The following is a 21,781-nucleotide window of genomic DNA, read 5'->3' as shown; positions in this document are numbered from 1 at the left end:
ATGGATCTATGTGGAACAATCCTAAGTTAAAATGAAAAAATATATATAGAGATAAAACCAGCAATGTGCAAAATGCTACCACTTATATAAAAAGGAGAAGATAAGAAATGACATACAGCCAGGCATGGTGGTGCCCACCTGTAATCCTAGTGTCTCAGGAGGCCAAGGCAAGAGGATCCAGAGTTCAAAACCAGCCTCAGCAAAAGTGAGACACTAAACAATTCAGTGAGACCCTGTCTCTAAGTAAAATACAAAATAGGGCTGGGGATGTGGCTCAGTGGTCGAGTGCCCTTGAGCTCAATCCCCAGTACCCCCTCCCCACCAAAAAATAAAAGTCATCCCAAAGATCTGTCAGTGTGTTTTTGCTTGTATATGCATAAACTACCTGGGGAAGGATGTACTCAGGTTGTTTTTAGGGAGGATGCTCAGTGATGGAGGTGGGAGATTCATTTTTTTTTTCCTTTTAACACTTCTTGAATCTTGAACTATAAAAATTTCATATATCTACAAATAAATCACAATTCATAACAACTATCACCCAGTTAGCCCCTAACCAGATGTTCCTCCCCTGGCAAGTGTACCTGTGGGGCTTGGCGTCTGTTCACTCTCAGGAGAAGCGTCCACCTCTGAGATCTGAATGTTAGGCATGGTGAGGGGCTTCATAATGGTGCTGGGGGCAGAAAACAAACAAAAGGGAGACTGGGTTAACCCGGGTCCAGAGATCCCCCCATCCCACCCACCCCAGTGAATGCTTTGCTTGTGCCGGGCTGGGTACCAGCTCACACCAGCTGATGAAGGAGGCAGGTGGGCTGCCCTGAGCATCCCAGGAGGCTGGCCCAGCCTGCAGGCTGAGCACTGAGTGGGGAGGGGGAAGTTTAGGAACAAGAAGATGCTCTCTTCCAACATCTGCAGCAACACAAACACCTAATTCATCCAGCCCAGGAAGGAAAACTCCAAAGAACAAAACCCATGTGTGGCCTGCGCCGAGTTCCTAAGCACATGTGGGTTCCATGACTGATTTTTTGAAACCCTAATAATGGCCATTTGTTTTTGGGGCAGGATTCCAGTTCAGATTCGCTTCTGGTTTGTTGTTTTGTTTTGTTATTTTCCGGTGCTGGGGATCCAACCCAGGGGCTCACTCATGGCAGGCAAGCTCTCCACCACTGAGCCACATTCCCAGCCCCACCTTCCCTTCTGTTGGAGGAAACACTCAGAAACCGCTTCTGGCTTCTCAAAGGAGTAGAACGTAACAGGTTGGCTGCTACACGGGTCAGGGCAGCTTTGGTAGGGGCACAATGACAGCATTCTTTGGGTTGAGTCCACAGTCAAGCTAGAGAGAGAGAGAGTCGCAGCAGGCAGTCTGGGCTGAGACCCGGGGTTTGCCGTGATGACTGGCCATTAATTCCTCAAAGCCAAAAAGGACAATGGAAGCAGTTCAGAGAAACACACCCAAAATCAACAGAGGATTTGGCCAGGAAGGAGAATCATATTTAACCAATTAAGGCCATCCCAGGGTGAAAAGACTGTGTGTTTCCTGACCCAGTAGAGACAGGCCTTATGTTCCAAGGATGATAGTTCTAAGGGAATACAATTAATATTAAAAATCTGAAAGAATTTTCTATAATAATACAGTCTTCTGAGCCCCAGAATGGATCCATACAGCCAGAGCCTCTCAGGGAATAATGAACACTTAGCATCTGGAGTAGCCAGCTACTCCTTACTTCCTGATCCAAAGCCCTCTGAAGCAGAAACTGGCCTCAGCATCCTCCTTAACCCAGTAGTCCAGGTATTCACTTCACTATAGCTGGCCACCCAACTGGTTACTCTCCATGTGTTTGTACGTTTCGAGGGCCAACCAAAACCAGCCTGATGCCCCAGGGAAGGGAGAAGAAACCAATATGCAGATTGAAGGACCCCTCAACAGCAGCTCCAGTCAAAGGCCCCACGGACAAATGGAATTTTTGTCATCACCTCATGTAGGGAACGGAATGTAACAGCGTGGGGGTCAGTATCGGGCAGTGGACAGGGTTTGGCTCCTTGGAAATAAAATACAGAGTAAGCCCTGAAGGCAAAGCCGTGTGAAACCAGCAAAGTTAAATGAAACCAAAGAACCCTGACCAGACATCCCAATGGGACGGGTAAGAACTTTTCCTCCTTAGATTCTCTTGGAAAGAAACCAGATCACCTCCAGAGTGGGGCCACATGGTAGGTATCTCTGAATTGTAAAGATGGATTTTGGCCGTGGAGTTCAACAAAAAGTTCCATGTGGCCAACAGAGAGGGCTTGGCTCTCATTTAAACTAGAAAAAAAAAAACATCACAGTGGTTTTGGCTCCAGGCCGGCAAAACTCCACCCAGGCTGTAGCCTGCAGACCGACCGCCAGCATCAGCAAGTTTCAGGAGGGAAGGAGGCTAGTCACTTGATCCTGAAAACCAAAGTCCCAGAAAGACAGTAAAAAGGGCGCGGCTTCGCAGATGCATTAGGTTACTCATTCGGCCACATGCGGAGCAGAGTTTGGGGAGGAACAGGCAAGATCTGCATACCCCTTCCCTTGGGGACCAGGAGAAGGGGACCATGACCCTTCCAGGTATGCAGCAGACTCCCCAGCTGACCTCCCTTGGCTGATTCACACAGGGGTTGACATTCCTTTTCTTTTTCCAGGTTCCCTGCAAGACTCAGAGAGCTTCAGTCTGAAAGTTCAAGTCCTTAATGTCCCTGGAGTGGGGACCATTCCTTGAGGACGCCAACACATTGGCATCCTGTTAGAAATCTGCTGGATGTGCGGGCCACGAGCAACACACCCTGAGACTCCAGAATTCTCCCGCAGGAAGGACACGCTGGCATGTCCCCTTCTGTGACTCAGCACCTCCCCTCCTCACCCTGACCTCACTCAGTGATTGTGGAGAGAGAACGGAGGCCCCCGTCACACGGACCCCACCCTGTTCTCCTCAACACAAGCCCAACGCTGGTGGCAGTGGAGGTAGTGGGAACAGGACTGGAGCATGGCTGACTAGGCACACACCACCCAGCCACTCCAGTCACCTCCCAGCCCCATCGCGCCTCACTCACCCTTGTGCCCCCAAGTTGCAGCCCGAGTGCCAGGAGGAAGAGGACGGAGGGGGGCGGATGCGTTCATTGTCGTCCTGCATCTGCAGGCGGATGGGCCGGCGTAGCCCCCAGGAGATATTCAGCAGCCCCTCCACAATGAACTCATCTTCTTCCTGCCCACAAAGCAATCAGTCAGGTGAGCCCAGAAAAGCCCCCCAAAAGTCAGCCCGGCACTGGGGGACAAAGACAGCATCCTTCATGTGTCCTATCTGGGTGCCCCGGATGGTATTCATAGGATGTGAATGGTGTTCACAGGTCCCAACTCCAAGACATACTGTGTTCTAAAGTTCCCTGACACCCTGACGCTGACCTTACAGGACAGCACAAAAGTTGCTGTGAAGGAGCGGGGTGGGGTGGGGGTAGCTCAGTGGCAGACAGCCTGCCTAGCATGCAGGAGTCCCTGGGCTCCACCCCAGCTCTGAAAACAAAAAACAAAAAACAAAAAACAAAAAAAAACCACGTTGCTGTGAAATTCTAAAAAATGTGTGCAAATTAAAAAGAACATTTTTTGTTGTTGTTAGTATAATAATAACTTTTAAGAAACCAGAATACATTTAAAATAAGTGAGATTAGCCGGGCTTGGTGGTACATGCCTGTAATCCCAGTAGCTCAGGAGGCTGAGGCAAGAGGATCACAAGTTCAAGGCCAGGCTCAGCAATTTAGTGAGGCTCTAGGCAATTTAGCAGAGACCTTGTCTCAAAATGAAAAATTATAAGTGGCAGGGGATGTAGCTCAATGATTGGGCACCCCTAAATTCAATCCCTGGTTCCAAAAAAGTATAATAAAATGAGACCTAGCCTTACTAATAGAAGCAAGAACCAGGTTCTTGAATTAGCTACTTATTCCTCCCCTACTATAGAAAGTGACATGTCCTTAGTTACAACATATGTCTAGCAATCCAACCCTCTGGATGAAGGATATTTAAAGCAGAATTTCCCCAAGTTTTTTCTACAGAACACCAGCTCCTTTAGCAGATGAACTGTTGCCTTAAAAGGATGTCAAGGGATCATGAGTTAGGAGAGGCTGTGTTAAGCAAATTTCTTAACAGGACTTCTTGGCACTTTGTAATAAACTAATGTGCTTAATATTACGACTCTCCTAAAGGTAAATAAATCCTGCAGGAATTCCAAGTTATGCTAAAAGGTTGCTTTCTTTGTGTTTTGTTGTTGTTGTTGTTGGTTTTTGTTTTTGTTTTTTGGTACCAGGGATGGAATTCAGGGGTGTTTAACCCCTGAGTTACATCCCCAGCCTTTTAAAATATTTTATTTAGAGACAGTGTTTTGCTAAGTTAAGTTACTTAGGGCCTTGCTAAATTGCTGAGGCTGGCTTTGAACTCATGATCCTCCTGCCTCAGCCTCAGAGCTGAGGATACACCACCACACCTGGCAAATGTGAAATTTCTAAGGACATCAGTATGTTCCATCTTGAAAAAGTAGATCATTTATGACCATGAAAAACTTTAATCATGTAGTACTTTGAGAATTTATTCTTTTTTTTTTTTTTGTACTGAGGATTGAATTCAAGGGCATTTTACCACTGAGCTATATCCCCATCCCTTTTTATTCTTTATTTGATACAAGGTCTCACTAAGTTGCTTAAGTTCTCATTAAGTTGCTGAGGCTGGCCTTGAACTTGCAATCCTCCCACCTCAGCCTCCCAAGCCTCTAGGATTATAGATGTGTACCACGACATCCAGCTGTCTTTGAAGATTTATTCTGTAGGATATATCCTAGGGAAGCTGATAAAAGATCAAAATCTTGCTCGGTGGCCTAGCTACTAATTAATAGCAGCTTTGACAATGCCAAAAAGGGACAGTTTTTTTTTTCCTCTAGTCTCAGAAAAACCCTTCTGAACCCATGTTTTTTGGATAAGTCTCATGGGTGTCTGACCTAGGTTATGGCCACATCTTCAGGACAAACCCCCTGGGGTGAAAATGGCACCTGCCCAGTGAGCAACTAACCAAAGCCAAAAAGTCATGGTGGAGACTGGGGGGAAATCAGGAAAGGAGTGGAACAACTTCAGAGCATTTGGGGATCTTGGGGAAAAGGGCTTCATGGCTGGGTACGGTGACACATGCCTGTAATTCCAGCAACCTGGGAGACTGAGGGAGGAGGATCGCAAGTTTATGCCAGACTTAAGAACTTAGTGAGGCCCTAGGAAACTTAGAGAGATCATCTCAAAATCAAAAATAAAAGGGGTTGGGGATGTAGCTCAGTGGTTCAGCACCCCTGGATTCAATCCCTGGTTCAAAAAAAGAGAGAGAGAGAGAGAGAGAGAAGGCTTTACGTAAGTACAGTTGATTTATAAGGACTTCCAACTGGGCAGGGCTGGTATCATGACATTGAACTACTACAAGACAGAATTTAACCCTCAATAGGACTTTGCCTAAGTGGAGTGGCTTGAGGGACATAGGAAAAGGCCACGCTTCCCATATCCTACCCTCAACAGCCTGCCTGAGTGGCTGAAATTCCACCATCTGCTATCTCTTTCTATGGATTAGATCGCCATGGCTTGATAACCTGAGGGTATTACACACTGCTTCTTATCAGTCAAGAACGCTCGAGTATGAATTACTCCACCAGCCGCCCTGATAACTCAACATCTATCTGATAGCAGGCTTTACAGAAACAGATACTGGATGGGTAAGCTTAGCTTCTGGATGGGGGCTGGGAACAGTCAGAGGGAAAGCCAAGGGCATCCTGAGAAGGGCTGAGAAGATGGCCACAGGTGGAGGGGGAGAGTGGGCGTCACCACCCAGATCTTATGTGATCTGCAATAGGACTTGGGCCCTGAAGTGTAAACACAGAGGACAGGTAAGGTTCTGGGGAACCACCCCACAAGGGGATGCCTGCTTGGGAGCCATCTGAGAGGGTCACTTCATGAAAACCTCCCTCTGGAGATACCCCCCTCTGAGGCTGTGCTACCCTGTCACACTCCCATAGGGATGTCTCCAGAGCAGAAAAGCTGAACCATTCTGGATCAAAACTGGGCCTGGGGCCTCCTTCCAAACAACCCTAAGGACTCTTGCCAACATTGTAAGTGAGAGGCCACTCACTGGGCAGGAGGGCGGGGACCCCTGGAGACCTCAGGCCCCTCAGACCCAGATCAAGTGGAGGCAAATACTGGGCCAGCCCACCAGGGAGCCTGCCAGGGCTTGCCCTTACCTCTCTGTGTCGCAGCTGCAAGTTCTGGCCTTCGTAGTACAGGTTGTAGGTCTTCAGATGCAGGAGAAGCTCATTCCTTAGGGGGAAAGTGACAACATTTCCAGCTGAAGCCTCTTATAATGCAATCATTCTCACCTGGAACCTGGCCTCAGTTACCCCCTCAGTGGATGTTCACATGGACACACACACACACACACACACATACACACATAGAGTTTCCAAGACCCTATGGCCACCTTCCCCCAGCATGAAGGTCCAGACCTGACCGAATGTTAAGAAGCAACTCTAGAACCCCAAGACAGTCCTGGACTGCCAAGGCTGGATCTCTGTCGACACTCCCCCAAACCCAAGCCAAATGAGTGGGCAGGTATGTCACAGATTCATGGAGACAAACACCCTTCCAGAAGGCCACAGGCCCCTCAGACCCCTCAGACAGGATTTCCCCTGCCTCTCCACTCTTTCCCTCCCTGGTGCATGCTGTGAGTGAGGAGAGGAGAGTTCTTCACAGGCATTTGCAAAACTCAGAAAAACTTTCAGAAGGTGAACAGGGACAGGTGTGGGACAGACCAACTCAGACGTGATTGACATGACCTCATTGTGGGTTTGAAAACTTACAAACGCCCACAAACAAGAGAGTTGGATGAGCAAAGGAAGTCCCGGTCACACAGTGCATCATTACACAATCACAAAGATATGAACGAACAACACAACATGAACGAATCTCATTGGGAAAGAAGACAGACTTGAAAAGAGAACATAATGTGCGATTCCACTTCTAGAAAGTTTACCATGGACCAGGCACAATGGCGTGTGCCTGGAATCCCAGCCTCAGTTCAAAATACAAGAAATAAAAAGGGCTGGGGATGTATCTCAGAGATCAAGCACCCCTGGGTTCAATCCCCAATAAATAAATAAATAAAGCTTGAAATGGGTTTTAGGATTCAGAATAGAGGGTCACCTTGTGGGACGGTGAGAGGAAGTAGACAGGCTGGGGCTTCTAAACCCTGGCAATATCCTATTTTCTTTCTTCTTTCTTTCTTTCTTTCTTTTTTTCTTTCTTTTTTTTTTTTTTTGTGTGTGTGTGTGTGTGTGTGTGTGCGTAAGAGAGACAGAGAGAGAGAGAGACTATGTGTGTGTATGTGTTGCTGAGGATTCAACCCAGGGCCTCTTGCACACTAAGCAAGTGCTCTACCATGGATCTACATCTTAGCCCTTTTTAATTTTTTTTTTTTTTTTTTTGAGACAAGGTCTCACTAAATTGCTGAGACCAGCCTTGAATTGGCAATCCTCCTGACTCAGCCACCCAAGCTACTGGGATTACAGGCGGGCGCCACCACACCCAGCAATGTTCTATTTTTGATATGATTTTATCTAAAAGTGCTTGCTGTTGCACTCCATGAGGGATTGGGAAGGCAGGAGGTTGGGGAAGCCATTTGCTGTGTGTTTCTGCCTGATCTCAGGCAAGAGGTGACAGAATCCAGTCCTTTTAATCCCAATCATCCAATGGAGAGATTTTGGACCACAGCACAAGTTAAAACTCACTGGAAATTCCAAAAAAAATTCTGACATATTAAATCTAGATAAGGGAATAATTCTAAGCAAGCTGAAATAAATGGTTAAAAAAAAAAAGTGGGGGCTGGAGTTGTAGCTCAGCGACAGAGTGCTTGCCTTGTACACATGAGGCACTGCATTCGATCCCCAGCACCACATATAGATAAGCAAATAAAATAAAGGACCATCAACAACTAAAAAATATATATATATTAAAAAAAAGTGATTCCAAATAACTTAAGACAAAATGTCTGGTACTTTTGAACACATAGATCTGAAACCCAGTCAGAAAAAGTCCCTGGAGAAATCCTTCAATAAAGAGATAAGAATGTTCTGGATCTCACACAACAGGCATCTGTGTATGGCCAAGTGTGTCTAAAACAATTTAGTCTCAGATAAACTCAAGTTGGCTTATTTAAGACGGAGAACATTCAGTATGTAAAATTTCCAGGCTAGGCCAAAAAAAATATATCCTCAAGTTTGTAGTGGGAAAAAGTCAGTTTTGGCCTTTGGAAAGAGAGTAGGAGGGGAGGGAGAGGGAGAAAGAAAGAAAAGAAAAATCTGAGTGCAAGACACCTATAGTACATAGAAAACAAGGAACCTGCCCCTTCTACTCAGAGGGTGTGCGAATTTTAGCCAGAAACAGAGCAACTCAGGAACACACAACCCAAGCCAGGACTCCCTCAGGCAATATCACAGACAGAACAGTGAGTAGTTTCTTAGTGTGTTGGGGGCTGCTATAACAAAATACTAGAGACAGGGTGGCTTATAAACAATAGGAGTTCACGTCTCACAGTTCTAGAGGGCAGAAAGTCCCAGATCAAGGTGCCAGCAGATTCAGAGTCTGGCGAGGGCCTGCCCCTCAGAGATAGTAGTACCTTCTTCCTGTGTCCTCACAGGGATGAAGGGCAAACAAGCTCTCTCAGGCCTTTTCTCTAAGGGCACTAATTCCATTCATGAGATCTCCACTCACCTCTTCATACCATCGACTTAGATTAGGATTCAACATATGAATTTGAGGCAAACACAGACATCTAGGCCACAGCAAGCAGACACCATCCTCTCCTCCTCCTGGAAGCCTTCCAGGACACCACAAAGGTGCTGTGTCTGGCTCCCCCTTTACTTCCCTCCCAGGCTAGGCTTTGGGGGATTTTTTTTTTTCAATCTAAAGCTGCACACTTGCTGCTGTCCCCACAAGTCCAAGTCCAGCCGCTCGGCTCCCTTTCACACACCAGAGCCCTGGCCCTCTGAGGCACAGAGGAAGCCTCTCTGCCCGTGGCTTCTATCCACCCACAATGTCCCCACACAGTCCTGGCCCCTGGGCAAGCAACACAGCAAGGATTCTTACTTGGAAATGTATTTATCTTGTCCACAGGGGACGAGGGACGTTTGGTGATTGTAGTCCATTCTTCCTTTCTCTTTTCATCCGAAGGGCAGCCTGTGACGGGAAGGAGAAGACGGAGGTTGAAGCTGGCTTTGGTCCTTGGGAAATTCAGCAGAACCCAGGCAGCAGCTGGTAAGGGGAGGAAGACGCCGAAGGAGACCATCCCCCAGGTCCACAGCCTGGGGTGCCCCAAGCTGACCCAGGACGGCTGAGAGGCCATTGTGCTGGCAGTGGCTACTGAGAGAAACACCCTCAGGAAATTGGGATACTCCAAGAATAAATGCCCCCGCCACAAGGAATGCTGATACCCAAGCTGGTCCCAAGGATGACCAATGAGCCTTGTCCCTCTCTGTCAGTGGTTTCTATCCACCCACAATGTCCCCACATAGTACTGGCCATTGGGCAAGCAACACAGCAAAAAATTCTTACTTGGAAATGTGTTTACCTTTGTATTTACTTTATATTATCTTTGTATTTACCACAGGCCCAAAGTGAAGGGGTCAAGCAAGCCTGGACGGAAACCACCAACCAAAATAAACGGTTCCTCCTTTTAAGCTGCTTATCTCAGTTATTTTGTGATAGTGACGGAAAACTGACAAACACACTGAGAATGGAGAAACCACCTAAAAATGCCCAAAGAGAGCTGGACACAAACAACTACAGCATATGATCTGTGATTGCCATTAAAATGTGGGCGATTTCATTACCTGGGAAAAGAGCAATACATTATGAAAACATGGGTTATGAAGCTATGAGTCTGATTTGTTTTAAATACATGTAGATATAAAATATGCATAAACAGCTAAGGTTGGTGGCACATGCCTATAATCCCAGCAACTCAGAAGGCTGAGGCAGGAGGACCTCAAGATCAAGGCCAGCCTCAGCAACTAAGGGAGGCCCTAAGCAACTTAGAAAGATTGTGGCTCAAAGTTAAAAATTAAAAGGGCTGGAGATATAGCTCAGTGGTTAAGTGCCCCTGGGTTCAATTTCCAGTACCAAAAAGAAAAAGCTAGAAATATACACATTGATATGTATAAACACATACATTTAAATATGTAGGTATTCATCAAGTTTTCTTGGCACTATTAACATCCAGGGCTAGACCATTCTTGTTCATGGGGGCTGTCCTGAGTTTTGGAGGATGTTTAGCAGCATCCCTGGCCTCTAATCATTATATCACCCCAGTCATAACAATCAAAAATGTCTCCAGACAAAATCACCTCCAGTTGAGAACCACTGGCATTTATATGGATGCATAGAAACAATTGAAAGGCTGGCTCTATCTGGGTACTAGTAATTTTTTTCAAACATTTTATTAAGTGAATTTTCAGGGTTGGTATGGTGGCACACAACCTGTCATCCCAGCAACTCAGGAGCCTGAGACAGGAGGATCGCAAATTGGAGGCCAGCCTCAGCAATTTAGTGAGATCCTGACTCGAAAAAAGTAAAAGGGCTGAGGATGTAGCTCAATAGTATACCAGGGTTCAATCCTCAGTACCAAAAAATAAAAATAAATAAAGAAATAAAGAAGAAGAAATAAGAGAAAGAATTTGCAAACATAAAGATGAAGAAACAGGGCTGGGGTTGTGGCTCAGTGGTAGAGCACTTGCTTAGCATGTGTGAGGCACTGAGTTAGATTCTCAGCACCACATAAAAATAAATGAATAAGGTAAAGGTCCATCAACATCTAATATATATATATATATATATATATATATATATATATATATATATATAGTTTGTTTGTTTGTTTGTTTGTTTTGTTTTGTTTAAAGATGCAGAAACATTACCATGAAAGCCAAGACTATTGTATCCTTAATCTTTTACTAAACTTACTCTATCACACATCTGTTCATCTGTACATCCCTTAATTCAGTTACAAATCCTTGTTATTTTTCATTCACTTCAAAGTAGATTACTGACATCAATCACTTTCCCTTAAACACTTCAGCACGCATTTCATTAAACTGAGCTCAACACTTGTTTATGGAAACAGATGGAACCCGCCCTGCTGACACCTTGATTTTAGTCCCATGAGAACCATGAGAGATCTCTGACCCACACCACTGTTAAGATAATAAATCTGTGTTGTTTTAAACCTCTGAGTTTTGGTAATTTGTTATGGCAACTATGGGAATGAATGCAAAGGAATGAGAGTCCAGGGAGGGAACAGAGGGCTGAGTTCCACTCAGAAAACTCCAAGTCCACCTGTGTACCCAAAAGCCATACCCTAGAGACACAACTGCTGTCTCTAAATTTTAAATATATAAAAACTTTTCCAGAAAGGGCCAAGTGTGGTAGCACATACCTGTAATCCCAGCAACTCAGAAGCCCGAGGCAGGAGGATCACAAGTAAGGCTAGCCTCAGCAACTTAGCAAGCCCTAAGCAATTCAGCAAGACCCTGTCTCATAATAAAAAAATAAAAGGGGCTGGGAGCTCAGTGGTTAAGTGCCCCTAGGTTCCATTCCCAGTACCACCACCACCACCCCCAAACAAATTTTTTCCAGGAAAATAATTCCAGGAAAAATATTCTGATCATAAAACCCAGAGTGAATATGTATTGCATAAAAAGGGAGAAAGGAAAGTGAGAAAGTTTTTTTCTTTTTTTTTTTTTCATTTTAAGTGACAATTACCCATAACTAGTACATATCCAAAAGGTACCCTTTATATGCATGCGTCAATTTTCACTTTCAACACACATTTATTGTGTGCCTAGCCAGGCCACACGTTGTACTTCTGGAGGGCTCCACAGCCTTCAACAGCAAATGGGCCCTACCCTGCCCTTGGGGTGCACAGTCTAGGAGGAGGGAGACAAAGGGAGCAGCCCCTTCTACCAAAGGAAGACAGGGCTACGGTAGCTCACCGAAGGACACCTAATAGGAGTTTGGGTGGGGAGCTGGGAGCTTTCTGAAGGAAGTGACCTCCAAACAAAGAAGTCTTTGATGAGATGGCACTGGCCAAAGGGAGGGTGGATGTGTCCAAGCAGGAGGATCGGGCACCCCTGAGTCGTGCAGGATGGGGTGGTGCGTGCAGGCACACGATCAGGTGAGGTCTCCAGGGAGGGAGTGAAAAGGGCTAAGGCAGGGCTCTGAGATACCTAGTTGGTCAGTGTGGACCAAGGAGTAAGAGTCCCTTGGTGGGGTGGGAACAAAAGGTAGTGTATTCTGGAAATCCAGAAAACAGGGTACCTTGAGATAGAGGCCGTGGTGAGGGAGCCCAGGGAAGGGAAACCTGGAGCCCGATCTGAAGCACACGAAAGTCTTGAGGAACCTCAGCCGGAGCCAATTGTACAGCCTGGAGCCAGAATCAGATGGGTGGTGCCTAGTGCCCTTCTCCCCCTGCACCCCGAGTCTGTCTTCATCCACGCCTCTATTCCTGCAGCTGTCTTTCAAGTCTCACATCATTTGGACTCACAATCTCCATCTCTTATTTTCCTCAGAATTCTCCAGCACATCTTCTAATTCATGGGTTGATTTTTCTGCAGACCTCTCTTTGTTCACTGCCTCCAATATAACCTATAATTTAGTCATTCTGTTTTGCATCCGAAAGCAATCTGCCCTGCTCTTAAGACGACTCCCTTTTGATTCCAGGTCCTCTTAAATCTACTGAGAATACCAATGAGAGAACTTTAAGTCTTCTTTATGGTTATTAAATCTATTTGGTACTAGAGAAAAAAAAAACAGGCAGATCAATGAAACAATATAACATACAGAATTAGACCCAAGACCCAAATTTATCTGAGAACATAGAATGTGAGCAGAATTTCTAAATAATAGGGGGGAAAAATAGATTAACTGCAACAAACAAAAAAGTCACTAGAGAATTAGCTGACTCCTGAAAAAGGAAGGTAGGGAAGCTAAAGCCCTATCTTACTCCATCCACCAAAAGAAATCACTGATGAGTAAAAAGTTTAAGCATTAAGCAATAAAATGCAGCTGTCTCCTCCAGCTGCCCCAGATGCTAAAAAGAAAGAAGGCCGAGGGGAAGCAGGCAAGCCCGGCCCCTGCTGTCATTAAGATAGAAAGCCAAGAAGGTGGCGAACCCTGTTTAAGAAAAGGCCTGAGAACTTCAGCATTGGACAGGACACCCAGCCCCAAAGGGACCCTACCCACTTTGTAAGATGGCCCCACTGCAACCAGATGCAGCAGCAAAGGGCTGTACTCTGTAAGCGGCCAAAAGTGCCTCCTGCAGCTAATGAGTTCACCTAGGCCTTGGCCGGCCAGTTACCCAGCTGCTTATGCCCCAAGGAGAGACCAGAGACTAAGCAGGAGAAGCTGTTGGCATGGGTAGAGAGAAAAGCTGCTGGCAAAGGGGATGTCCCCACTAAGAGACCAGCCATCCTTGGAGCAGGGGTCAATGCTGTCACTACCTTGGTGGAGAACAAGGGGGCTCAGCTGGTGGTGGTTGCTCGTGATGTGGATCCCACCCAGCTGCTGTCTTCCTGCCTGCTGTGTGTGGCAAGATGGGAGCCCCCGACTGCACCGTCCAGGGGAAGGCCAGACTGGGACATGGGGCTCACAGGAAGACATGCACCACTGTTGCCTTCACACAGATTAACTTGGAAGACAAGGGCGCTCCGGAAAAGCTGGTGAAAGCTATCAGAACCAACTACAAGGACAGATGGGATGAGATCTGACGTCAGGGGAGAGGCAACATCCTGGGTCCAGAATCTGTGGCTCGCATTGCCAAGTTGGAAAAGGCAAAGGCTAAAGAACTAGACACTAAACTAGGATAAATGTACACTGGTGTGTTTTCTATACATAATAATAAAAATCATCCGTCATCCAGAAAAATAAAGTGCTGATGCTGGGCCAGGTAGCACACACCTATAATCCCAGTGATTCAGGAGGCTGAGGCAGAAGGATTCTGAGTTTGAGGCCGGCCTCAGCAACTTAGTGATACCCTTAACCTTTTAGTGACAGCCTGTCTCAAAATTGAAAAAAAAAAAAAAAGGCCTGAGATGTAGCTCAGTGGTAAAGTATCCCTGAGTTTTAATCCTAGTACCTATAAATAAATAAATAACTTGTAAAAATGTTAACTTTTTTCTGGAAAACAAAAATTATCCCTATACAAAGGCAAATGTCAAATTGGGGAAAATATTTACAAATATATAAAACAAAGGGCTAATGTCTTTAATATATAAAGGGCTTTAATAAATCAATAAGAAAAAGATCCTATAGTCATTTTGAAAAGGGGGTCAGGGTGGCTCAAAGGACATATTCACAGAAAAATAAATTCAAAATAATAATAAACCTTTGAAAATACCTCATGACCGTGACCCTCATGACCTTTTTTACTTACAAATCAAGTAGTCTGATGGCCCCAAATATACACACTCACCATGACTCAAGTCATTTTCTACTGTCGGGTGAGCTTATCAAGGCCATCACAATAAATCCAATGTATAGGCTCATGTTGCCCCTCATGTTGTCTCTAATCTGACTTCTCCCATCTTTTTTCTACATCTCAGGAAAGGAGCACTAGGAAAATGGTCCCATAGTCTACCATATTGTCAAACTGAAATTCCAGGTAAGTGATTCTAGGACACCACCCCTCCTCTGTCTGCCTTGGGAACATCTACATCTCTCTTCACAAACTTTCAAACCATGACCCCAAATCCCTGACTACCCCAGCCAGCTGCAAAAACCAAGCTCAAGTTATGCATGCACGCTTTAGGGCAAACACAGCCCTTAACAAAGGGCCGGAAATTTAGAGTTAGGTCTCAAACAGAGTATTGTTCCTCACATAAGGAAGAGTCAGAGGAAGACGTTTATGGGGTTGGAATGTGGATTCAATTGGAGACTTCCTCCAAGGGTTCCTGCCAACATCTGTGGCCTTGGAGAGAGGGATTCGCACAGCCAGCTGATTGCAAATCTTCTGTCTCCCCAGTTATTATCTAGACCCTCTGGAGTCCTCCTGTGCTCTAAGATGCCCTGTAAGAATCATTTACTAGCATCACTTCCCACAATGCCTGGGGAATGCAGACCGACCGTCACCAGGTCTTTTAGAAGGAAAAGGGAAAGGAGAAATGGGGGGCTTCCCACATCAGCCGCTTTGACACCTCAGAGCTGATCACACAGTGAAAGGAGAGAGGAAGAAATAAATAAAATTGCTGAAGGAAATGTAGTATAAACTTCAAGTGGGAAAACCTTTATATTCAAAACTCAAAATACAGAAGATATAATTTTTTTTTTTTTAAAAAAGATGCTAACTCGTGGGCTGGGATTGTGGCTCAGTGGCAGAGCACTTGCCTAACATGGCGAGGCACTGGGTTTGATTCTCAGCACCACATGTAAATAAATAAAATAAAGGTCCATAATAAAATAAAAAGGGCCGGTATAGCTCAGTGGCAGAGAGCTTTCCTAGCAGGCACAAGGCTCTGGGTTCAAGCCCCAATAGCACCAATGGAGAGAGAAAAAAAAAAAGAATCAATACTTCTTTTTTAGAAAAATCACTTTAGAAAATAAAATACATATATTCTACTAATTACAAAGCACATCTGCAAAAGCTTTAGATGTGACTATTGCTGGACTTGCCCACTTGGCAGTGAGCCTCTTAGTCGCGTTGGGCTTCTTTTGGGACCACCGACCAGTCAGTTTTCCCTTCTAGCACTAGCTTCCTGCTTTGGCAGAATATTCTGGATTCTCCTCAGCTCCATTAATCACCGGGGTGAGGCCATCCTAGCTGGTTGATGGGATCTAGCTCACCCCATTGGAGACCCATCATGATTGCCTGCCTGTTTCTAAGACAACTCAAGGGCATGACCTCCCCAAAGACCCCTGAGAATGTCCTTACAAAGGAAAGGTTCCTTGGTCATTAATGTGCCACATTTAACGTGGAACCTGCTTCCCAGGCCCTGTAGGTGTTCTCATGCTCCTTCTTCAGACTCAAGCAAGCTCACATGTTCCCTAGACCCTGATTCAAACTTACCTCCCACTCTGAACTGTCACCATTGTCCCCAATGTCCGCATTGTGTGAGGACAGGTGCTCAGCCCTCTCACTGCTCCTTCTTACAGCTCCATTCAGAAATCCTGTCTGGTGTTTCCCCTCCTGGGCCTGACCCTTCCTTCCTCTGGGCCCACAGCTCCCAGCCTGTGCCTCTCTCCTGCCAAGACTCAAGGAAAGGGATGGAGTCAGTAGCAGCCCAGGGAAGGGAACCTGCGGCTTTGCTCAGGGATCCCTAGGAGCAGGAGGAGGACCCATCTTCAGAGAAACTGTAAGGGAGTGAGGGAAGCTGGGCAGGACTGGCAATGAGGAGGGGATGCATGGGTCTGCGGGAGGCCAGACTCAGCCTGCTCCCAAGGGAGCTCTGGGGTACAAAGAGCGTGGGGTTGTCGAGCTAGAGGCAGGGGGGGACAGGCCTTATGTGCCAGTCAGACACTGATGAGTGCCACTCATGGATGGGGGGTGACTCTCCAGCATTTCCCTGCCAGAGACTAGCAAGAACTAGTCTCAGGATAAAGGGGACAGCGAAGGCCTGTCAGAAGCCGGTGCTCACCACACGCTGTAGATAAAGGGAACCCGGGTGGGTACCTCAGCGTCCAGCGCACCCTGAGTTTGGTCCGGAAGCGCAGCCTGGCTCTGCCAAGCTGGGAAGACGCAGCTGCCAGGGCCAGCTCTGTGCCAGTCAAGGCCCTGTCACCGGCACTCGAAGGAGCCTCCCCTCTTCCTTGTCACAGACCTCACTCACAGGTGTTTCCAGCCTCCCAAAAAAATAAATGAGGGGCTGTCCAAGGCCTGGAAATTCACAGGCTCAGCTTCCTCTGAGGAGAGTAAATGCCAAGTCCTTGAGAAGCCCTAGAAGGTAGGAACAGCATCCAGAGTGCTCTCCAAAGACAAAATCTGTTCTTAGCCCTTGGTTCCTCCAAATGCCGATGCCCTCACTCCCTGCAGTTAGGGGACCCACCTCCCTGTGGTTTCTGTCCCAGCCGTGAGAGTAAGCGCCTCTCCTCTTATATGTTGCCTGGAAAGTCCCTGGAAAAAAAAAGGGGGGGGGTGTGTGGAAAATGCAGAACAGAAAGGCACAACCCCTGGAAAGTCCAGAGTGAGATGGATGAAGAATCCCCTTTGATGGCTGTTTTTGTTTGTTTCCCAAACTGTCTTCCTGGTTGTATGGCAGGAGCCAGGCCCCACCCCACCTGCACCTCAGCTCCCAGTGGGGCCTGGGGAGGGCAGTAGGGCAGAAGTCAATTTACAGACTCTCTCTAAGAAAAAACACCTGCAAGGAGGGAGAGACAGACTCCAGGAGGAAAGGGCTTCCCTTGGGCAGTTCCCAGGGTGGTAGATCCTCCAGCTACCACCTGATCAGTGAGAGAATATCCTTTGAAGAAAGGAAGGAATGGAAATTCCTAAAAGCAACCTGAATTGGGTATTTAGCACCTCCTTCCTGTTATTAAGAATTCCAAGGAGACACTGCAGAGTCTCCCAAAGGCGGCGTCTGCACGCACAGAGCTGGTGCAAAAGGCCTTCTTGCAAACCAGGGCACCATGTCACAGAAGCCAGGAAGTCAGCCCTGGGCTCTAGGCCTGATATACAGGAAATGCACACTGGAGATCTGCCGCTTCCCCTTTTGGGGCCTGTCCCCACCTCTTCTCTGAGCCCTGCCCCTACCTCTGAGGACAATCTGGATCTCCCGGGTTGCACAACAGAGTTATCTGACACAGTGCTTCATACTAGGGTGTTAAAAATGATTTGGTTTGGTCTCCCAGGGAATCTGCTTTGTCCCCAAGCAGCGACAGAGGAGATAACGTGGGGCCCTCTGTACTGTCCTCCTAGCAGGGCAGGAAGAAGTGCCAATGGCAAACAGGAAACCCCGGCCCCATTGCGCTACATGAGGAAGGAGACTTGAGTTGTGGGCTGGGTTCCTGCCAAGATCTGGAGATGACAAGAGATTCTACACAGAGGTTCACCAACTTGAGCCTGCCGGGGGCCTGGGCAAAATTCGGGTTGACACTGAAGGAAACGAGGTGCCCCTTTTCCACCTGCATGCCTCGGTCAACAGAAGGCCCACTTCCTGGCCAGGCTGCATCCTCCCTGGAATCTGCTCATCCCCAGACCCTTCCCCAAACAAACTCCAACACCTCCTTCCTCACCCCCTCTCCAGGTCTCCAGGGACCCACTGATTGTCCACCACATGGCTTTCCCAGCCACCCTGCTCAGGAAGGGATCCAGCACCAAACACTTGCATGGAGGGGCACTGCAGTCAAGTGTCCTGGGAGAATGTACTCCACTTTCAAAGATTTACTTTTGACTTCCTCCCCCAGCCCCCAAATTTTAAGCATTACGGAAGTGACTTTGCCCTGCTCAGGAGGAACAGAATGAAGGAAGCCAGGGGGAAAGGACTCAGTCTAAAAGCTCTAGCAGGAGGTCCTCAATATCGGTTTCCCCACAAAAGGGGAACAGAACAACCAGGGAACCTTTGGGGCTATGATAAGACAACAAATGTGAATAAGTAGACAACTACCATGCAGAGCTGACTCCAGGCTCTCTATTTATCTACTTCAATTCATTTAATCCCCACAACAACCCCATGAAGAGTTCAGGGTGTAGCTTGGTGGTAGAGGACTTATCTAACACCCAGGAGTCTCTGGGTTCGATCCCCAATACCACCAAACAATAAAAGAAATTTTATTATTCCCATTTTGCAGGTAAAGCAATCAAGGCACCAAGAAGCTACATAACTTACCCAAAGATACAGCTGGCAAGGAGCAGAGCTGAGGTCCAAACTCAAGATGGCACCGCGGCAAAGCAGAACCTCTACATACTACAGCTCCCCTTGGAGTGAAGGGAAGGAGATTTCACCAAATCAGCTGAGCCAGCTGGAGTCTGGAGGGTCTGCCTCAGTGGGTGTCAGAATCTGGAGGCCTTGCTAAAACCCAGATGCCTGCCACCCTCAACCCGCAGCTTCTAACTCAGTGACTCTGGGTGGAGTCAGGAGATGATGCATTTCTTTCTTTCTTTCTATCTTTTTTGCGTGGCTGGCGATCAAATCCAGAGCCTCATGCGTGCCAGGCAAGTGCTCTACCGCTGAGCCACATCCCCAAGATACTGCGTTTCTAACAAGCTCCTGGCTGTGCTAATGCTCCTAGGAAAGGCTTGTGCTCTATCTCAGTCCATCCAGGAACCCCACAGGGAGGGCTTTATTTTCACTGCTTTGCAGATGAGGAAACAGAAAGTCCCAGAGGTTAGGCAATTTGTTCCAGGTGACACAGCTGGCCTGAAGCCTGTGCCCCTTCTCTGGTATCTGCTGAGAGCTGGATCTGAGGGACTCCTGCCCAGGCACAGGGGAGGCAGCAGCAGGCTGGGAGTCCTGGGGAATAGAGGGAGGGAGGGACTGACCCTGCAGACAGGCTAGAGGAAAGGCAGACCCTGTCCCTCCCTGCAGGCCTAGAGTACGCAGATCCCTGTCCAGGAGCCTGGGCACTGGCATTCACAGAGCCACGACCCTAGTCACATAGCACCCTGTCTAGAGATGAACTACTTCCCCATCACAGGCCCCACAGATCTTTTCCACCCCACCCTCACCCCTAGAAAAAGCCTCAGCTATTGGCCAACACCAGACACAGGCCCTTCCTGACACGCATCTCAGCCTGGGCCACCAGGGAGATGAGGAACTGAAACACAGCAATCAGCAAGGCTGGGACTCCCCAAGCAGGTGGCTCTGCAAAGTCCCTTCTCCTTCCACACCAACTGGAGCCCCTCCTGGGCTTTCTGGCTCAGACCCTCCCTCGCACACAGGCCTGAGCTCCCCAACCCACAGGGCCCGTGGAAGACCTGAGAGAGCAGGGCTGGAACCCCTGCTCCCAAGGCCTGCTTCCTGCCGCACACCAACAGGCAGGCGCTGGCCAGGTGAGTGACCAGGAAAGCAGCCCCAGGGACAGCCAGGCGATGGCCTCCCGGGCAGGACGAGCAGCCTCCTGTTTATAGGGAAGTCCCGCCAGTTTCCACAGCTTTTAACCTTTTGGATGGATGTTTAAAAGAAATCTCAAGGGCCCTTCACCTCTCATCAGAAAACCAGGAACCACGGGCTGGGGATGTGGCTCAAGCGGTAGCGCGCTCGCCTGGCATGCGTGCGGCCCGGGTTAGATCCTCAGCACCGCATACCAACAAAGATGTTGTGTCCGCCGAGAACTAAAAAATAAATATTAAAATTCTCTCTCTCTCTCTCTCCTCTCTCACTCTCTCTTTAAAAAAAAAAAAGAAAGAAAGAAAGAAAAGAAAACCAGGAACCAAAAAAAGGCCTAAAGGAAGTAAAACTTTTAGACAGAAAAAGTGGTACATGTGAGTGGACGTGAATGTACAGGTCTGGGTGTGTAAGCACGGTGTGCGTGGCATGTTTGGGGGTGTGTGGGGTGTGGTGTGGTGTTGGTGGGGTATGTGTACATGTGTATGTGTGTGGGGACAGGGGGTGGGTGTGCGTGTAGTGTGAATGTGTGCGGGTGTGACATGTGTCCGTGCTTATGGGTGTTCATGCGTGAGGGTATGTACATGTGACGTGTGAGAAACGTCAGGAAAAGCAAAGTCCCCTCACACTGTAGTCAACACAGAAGTCTTCTGACACCAAGTGCCCAAGTGCATGGGGATTTCTCCCACTAGCAATGAATTCTGCTCTAGACACCAGCTCAGCGTCCCCTAACCCACATCAAGAAAGACTACCTTCCTGGAGAGAGTGTCAGATCCCACGGCTTGAGGCCTCAGTCCCCTAGACCACCTCCCACATGTCAGATGCCAGTCACAAGTCCCAAGTGGCTTTGCCTGTGTTTTGAATCCACCAACTACAAATTAGGGTTCCAACAACCCCCTTCTCGGTTTTGATTAATTAGCTAATGCGGTTCACAGGACTCACGCGAACACGTCCTTCTGTTCACATGTTTATTGTAAAAGATGTTGCAGGGGATAGGAATGAAGGATGCACAGAGCGAGGTCTGGGTGAAGAGGTGTGGAGCTTCTGTGACCTCTCCAGGTGTGCCACCCTGTAGGAACCTCCACATGCTTACTTATCTGGGAGCTCTCTGAACCCAAGCCTTTTGGGTATTTATGCATGAACAACTGTGTCGAAATGTGATTAGACCAAAACAGGTATTATCTAATGCCAAGAGACAGGGAGGGGAAACCCAGCAAGGCCTGCATTCTTCTTGGCCTCTCCGTGTGGCATTCCCCACTCCAGGTTATGAGGCAAGACCCCTCTGGGACAAGGAGGGTCTTATGACTTACTATAGGACAAAGTAGGTCCGAGAACTTAGACTCTGACTCAGAGAAACCAGAGACTTAAACCCTACCATCTTTATCTGCAAATAAGAAACATTCTGACCTGCAATTCTCAAAACCCAGGGATATTTGATAGGACAGTTTTAATGTCTAACCTGGATAAAGACAAATTAAGCTTCCTTCTAGCCCAATAATTAGGGATATAAATGGAGTCCCATCCTACAGGGAGGCCATCCTGCAGGCAGGACATGAGTCTGTGTCCTTGAGCTCCCACACACCTGCCTGTCCATGGGCTGGTCTCTCAGCTCTGCAGACCTGCTGGCTGATCGGGGCAGGTAAGGAAGGGCTGGCTCCAGTTCCCTGTTT

The 21,781-nt window shown here is 47.5% G+C and overlaps 1 protein-coding gene and 1 pseudogene across 1 annotated transcript in view; one reads left to right on the top strand and one right to left on the bottom strand.

Annotated features, from left to right (window-relative positions):
* Rassf2 (Ras association domain family member 2) overlaps positions 1 to 21,781 on the bottom strand; it is a 44,790-nt gene that overhangs the window by 13,621 nt on the left and 9,388 nt on the right. Inside the window, exons 3-6 of the mRNA XM_077799698.1 lie at positions 9,172 to 9,261; positions 6,273 to 6,348; positions 3,070 to 3,221; positions 582 to 670 (exon numbers count right to left, since the gene is read on the bottom strand). Coding sequence (XP_077655824.1) covers positions 582 to 670; positions 3,070 to 3,221; positions 6,273 to 6,348; positions 9,172 to 9,230 — 376 coding nt within the window. The 5' untranslated portion in view covers positions 9,231 to 9,261. The remainder of the gene's footprint in view (positions 1 to 581; positions 671 to 3,069; positions 3,222 to 6,272; positions 6,349 to 9,171; positions 9,262 to 21,781) is intronic.
* LOC113180686 (large ribosomal subunit protein eL8 pseudogene) lies at positions 13,166 to 13,943 on the top strand (annotated as a pseudogene).

This window comes from Urocitellus parryii, chromosome 6, assembly GCF_045843805.1.
Source record: "Urocitellus parryii isolate mUroPar1 chromosome 6, mUroPar1.hap1, whole genome shotgun sequence".
NCBI classification, from domain to species: Eukaryota; Metazoa; Chordata; class Mammalia; order Rodentia; family Sciuridae; genus Urocitellus; species Urocitellus parryii.
The sequence above is the reverse complement of the archived record's forward strand: the minus strand, read 5'-3'. Positions and strand labels throughout refer to the sequence as shown.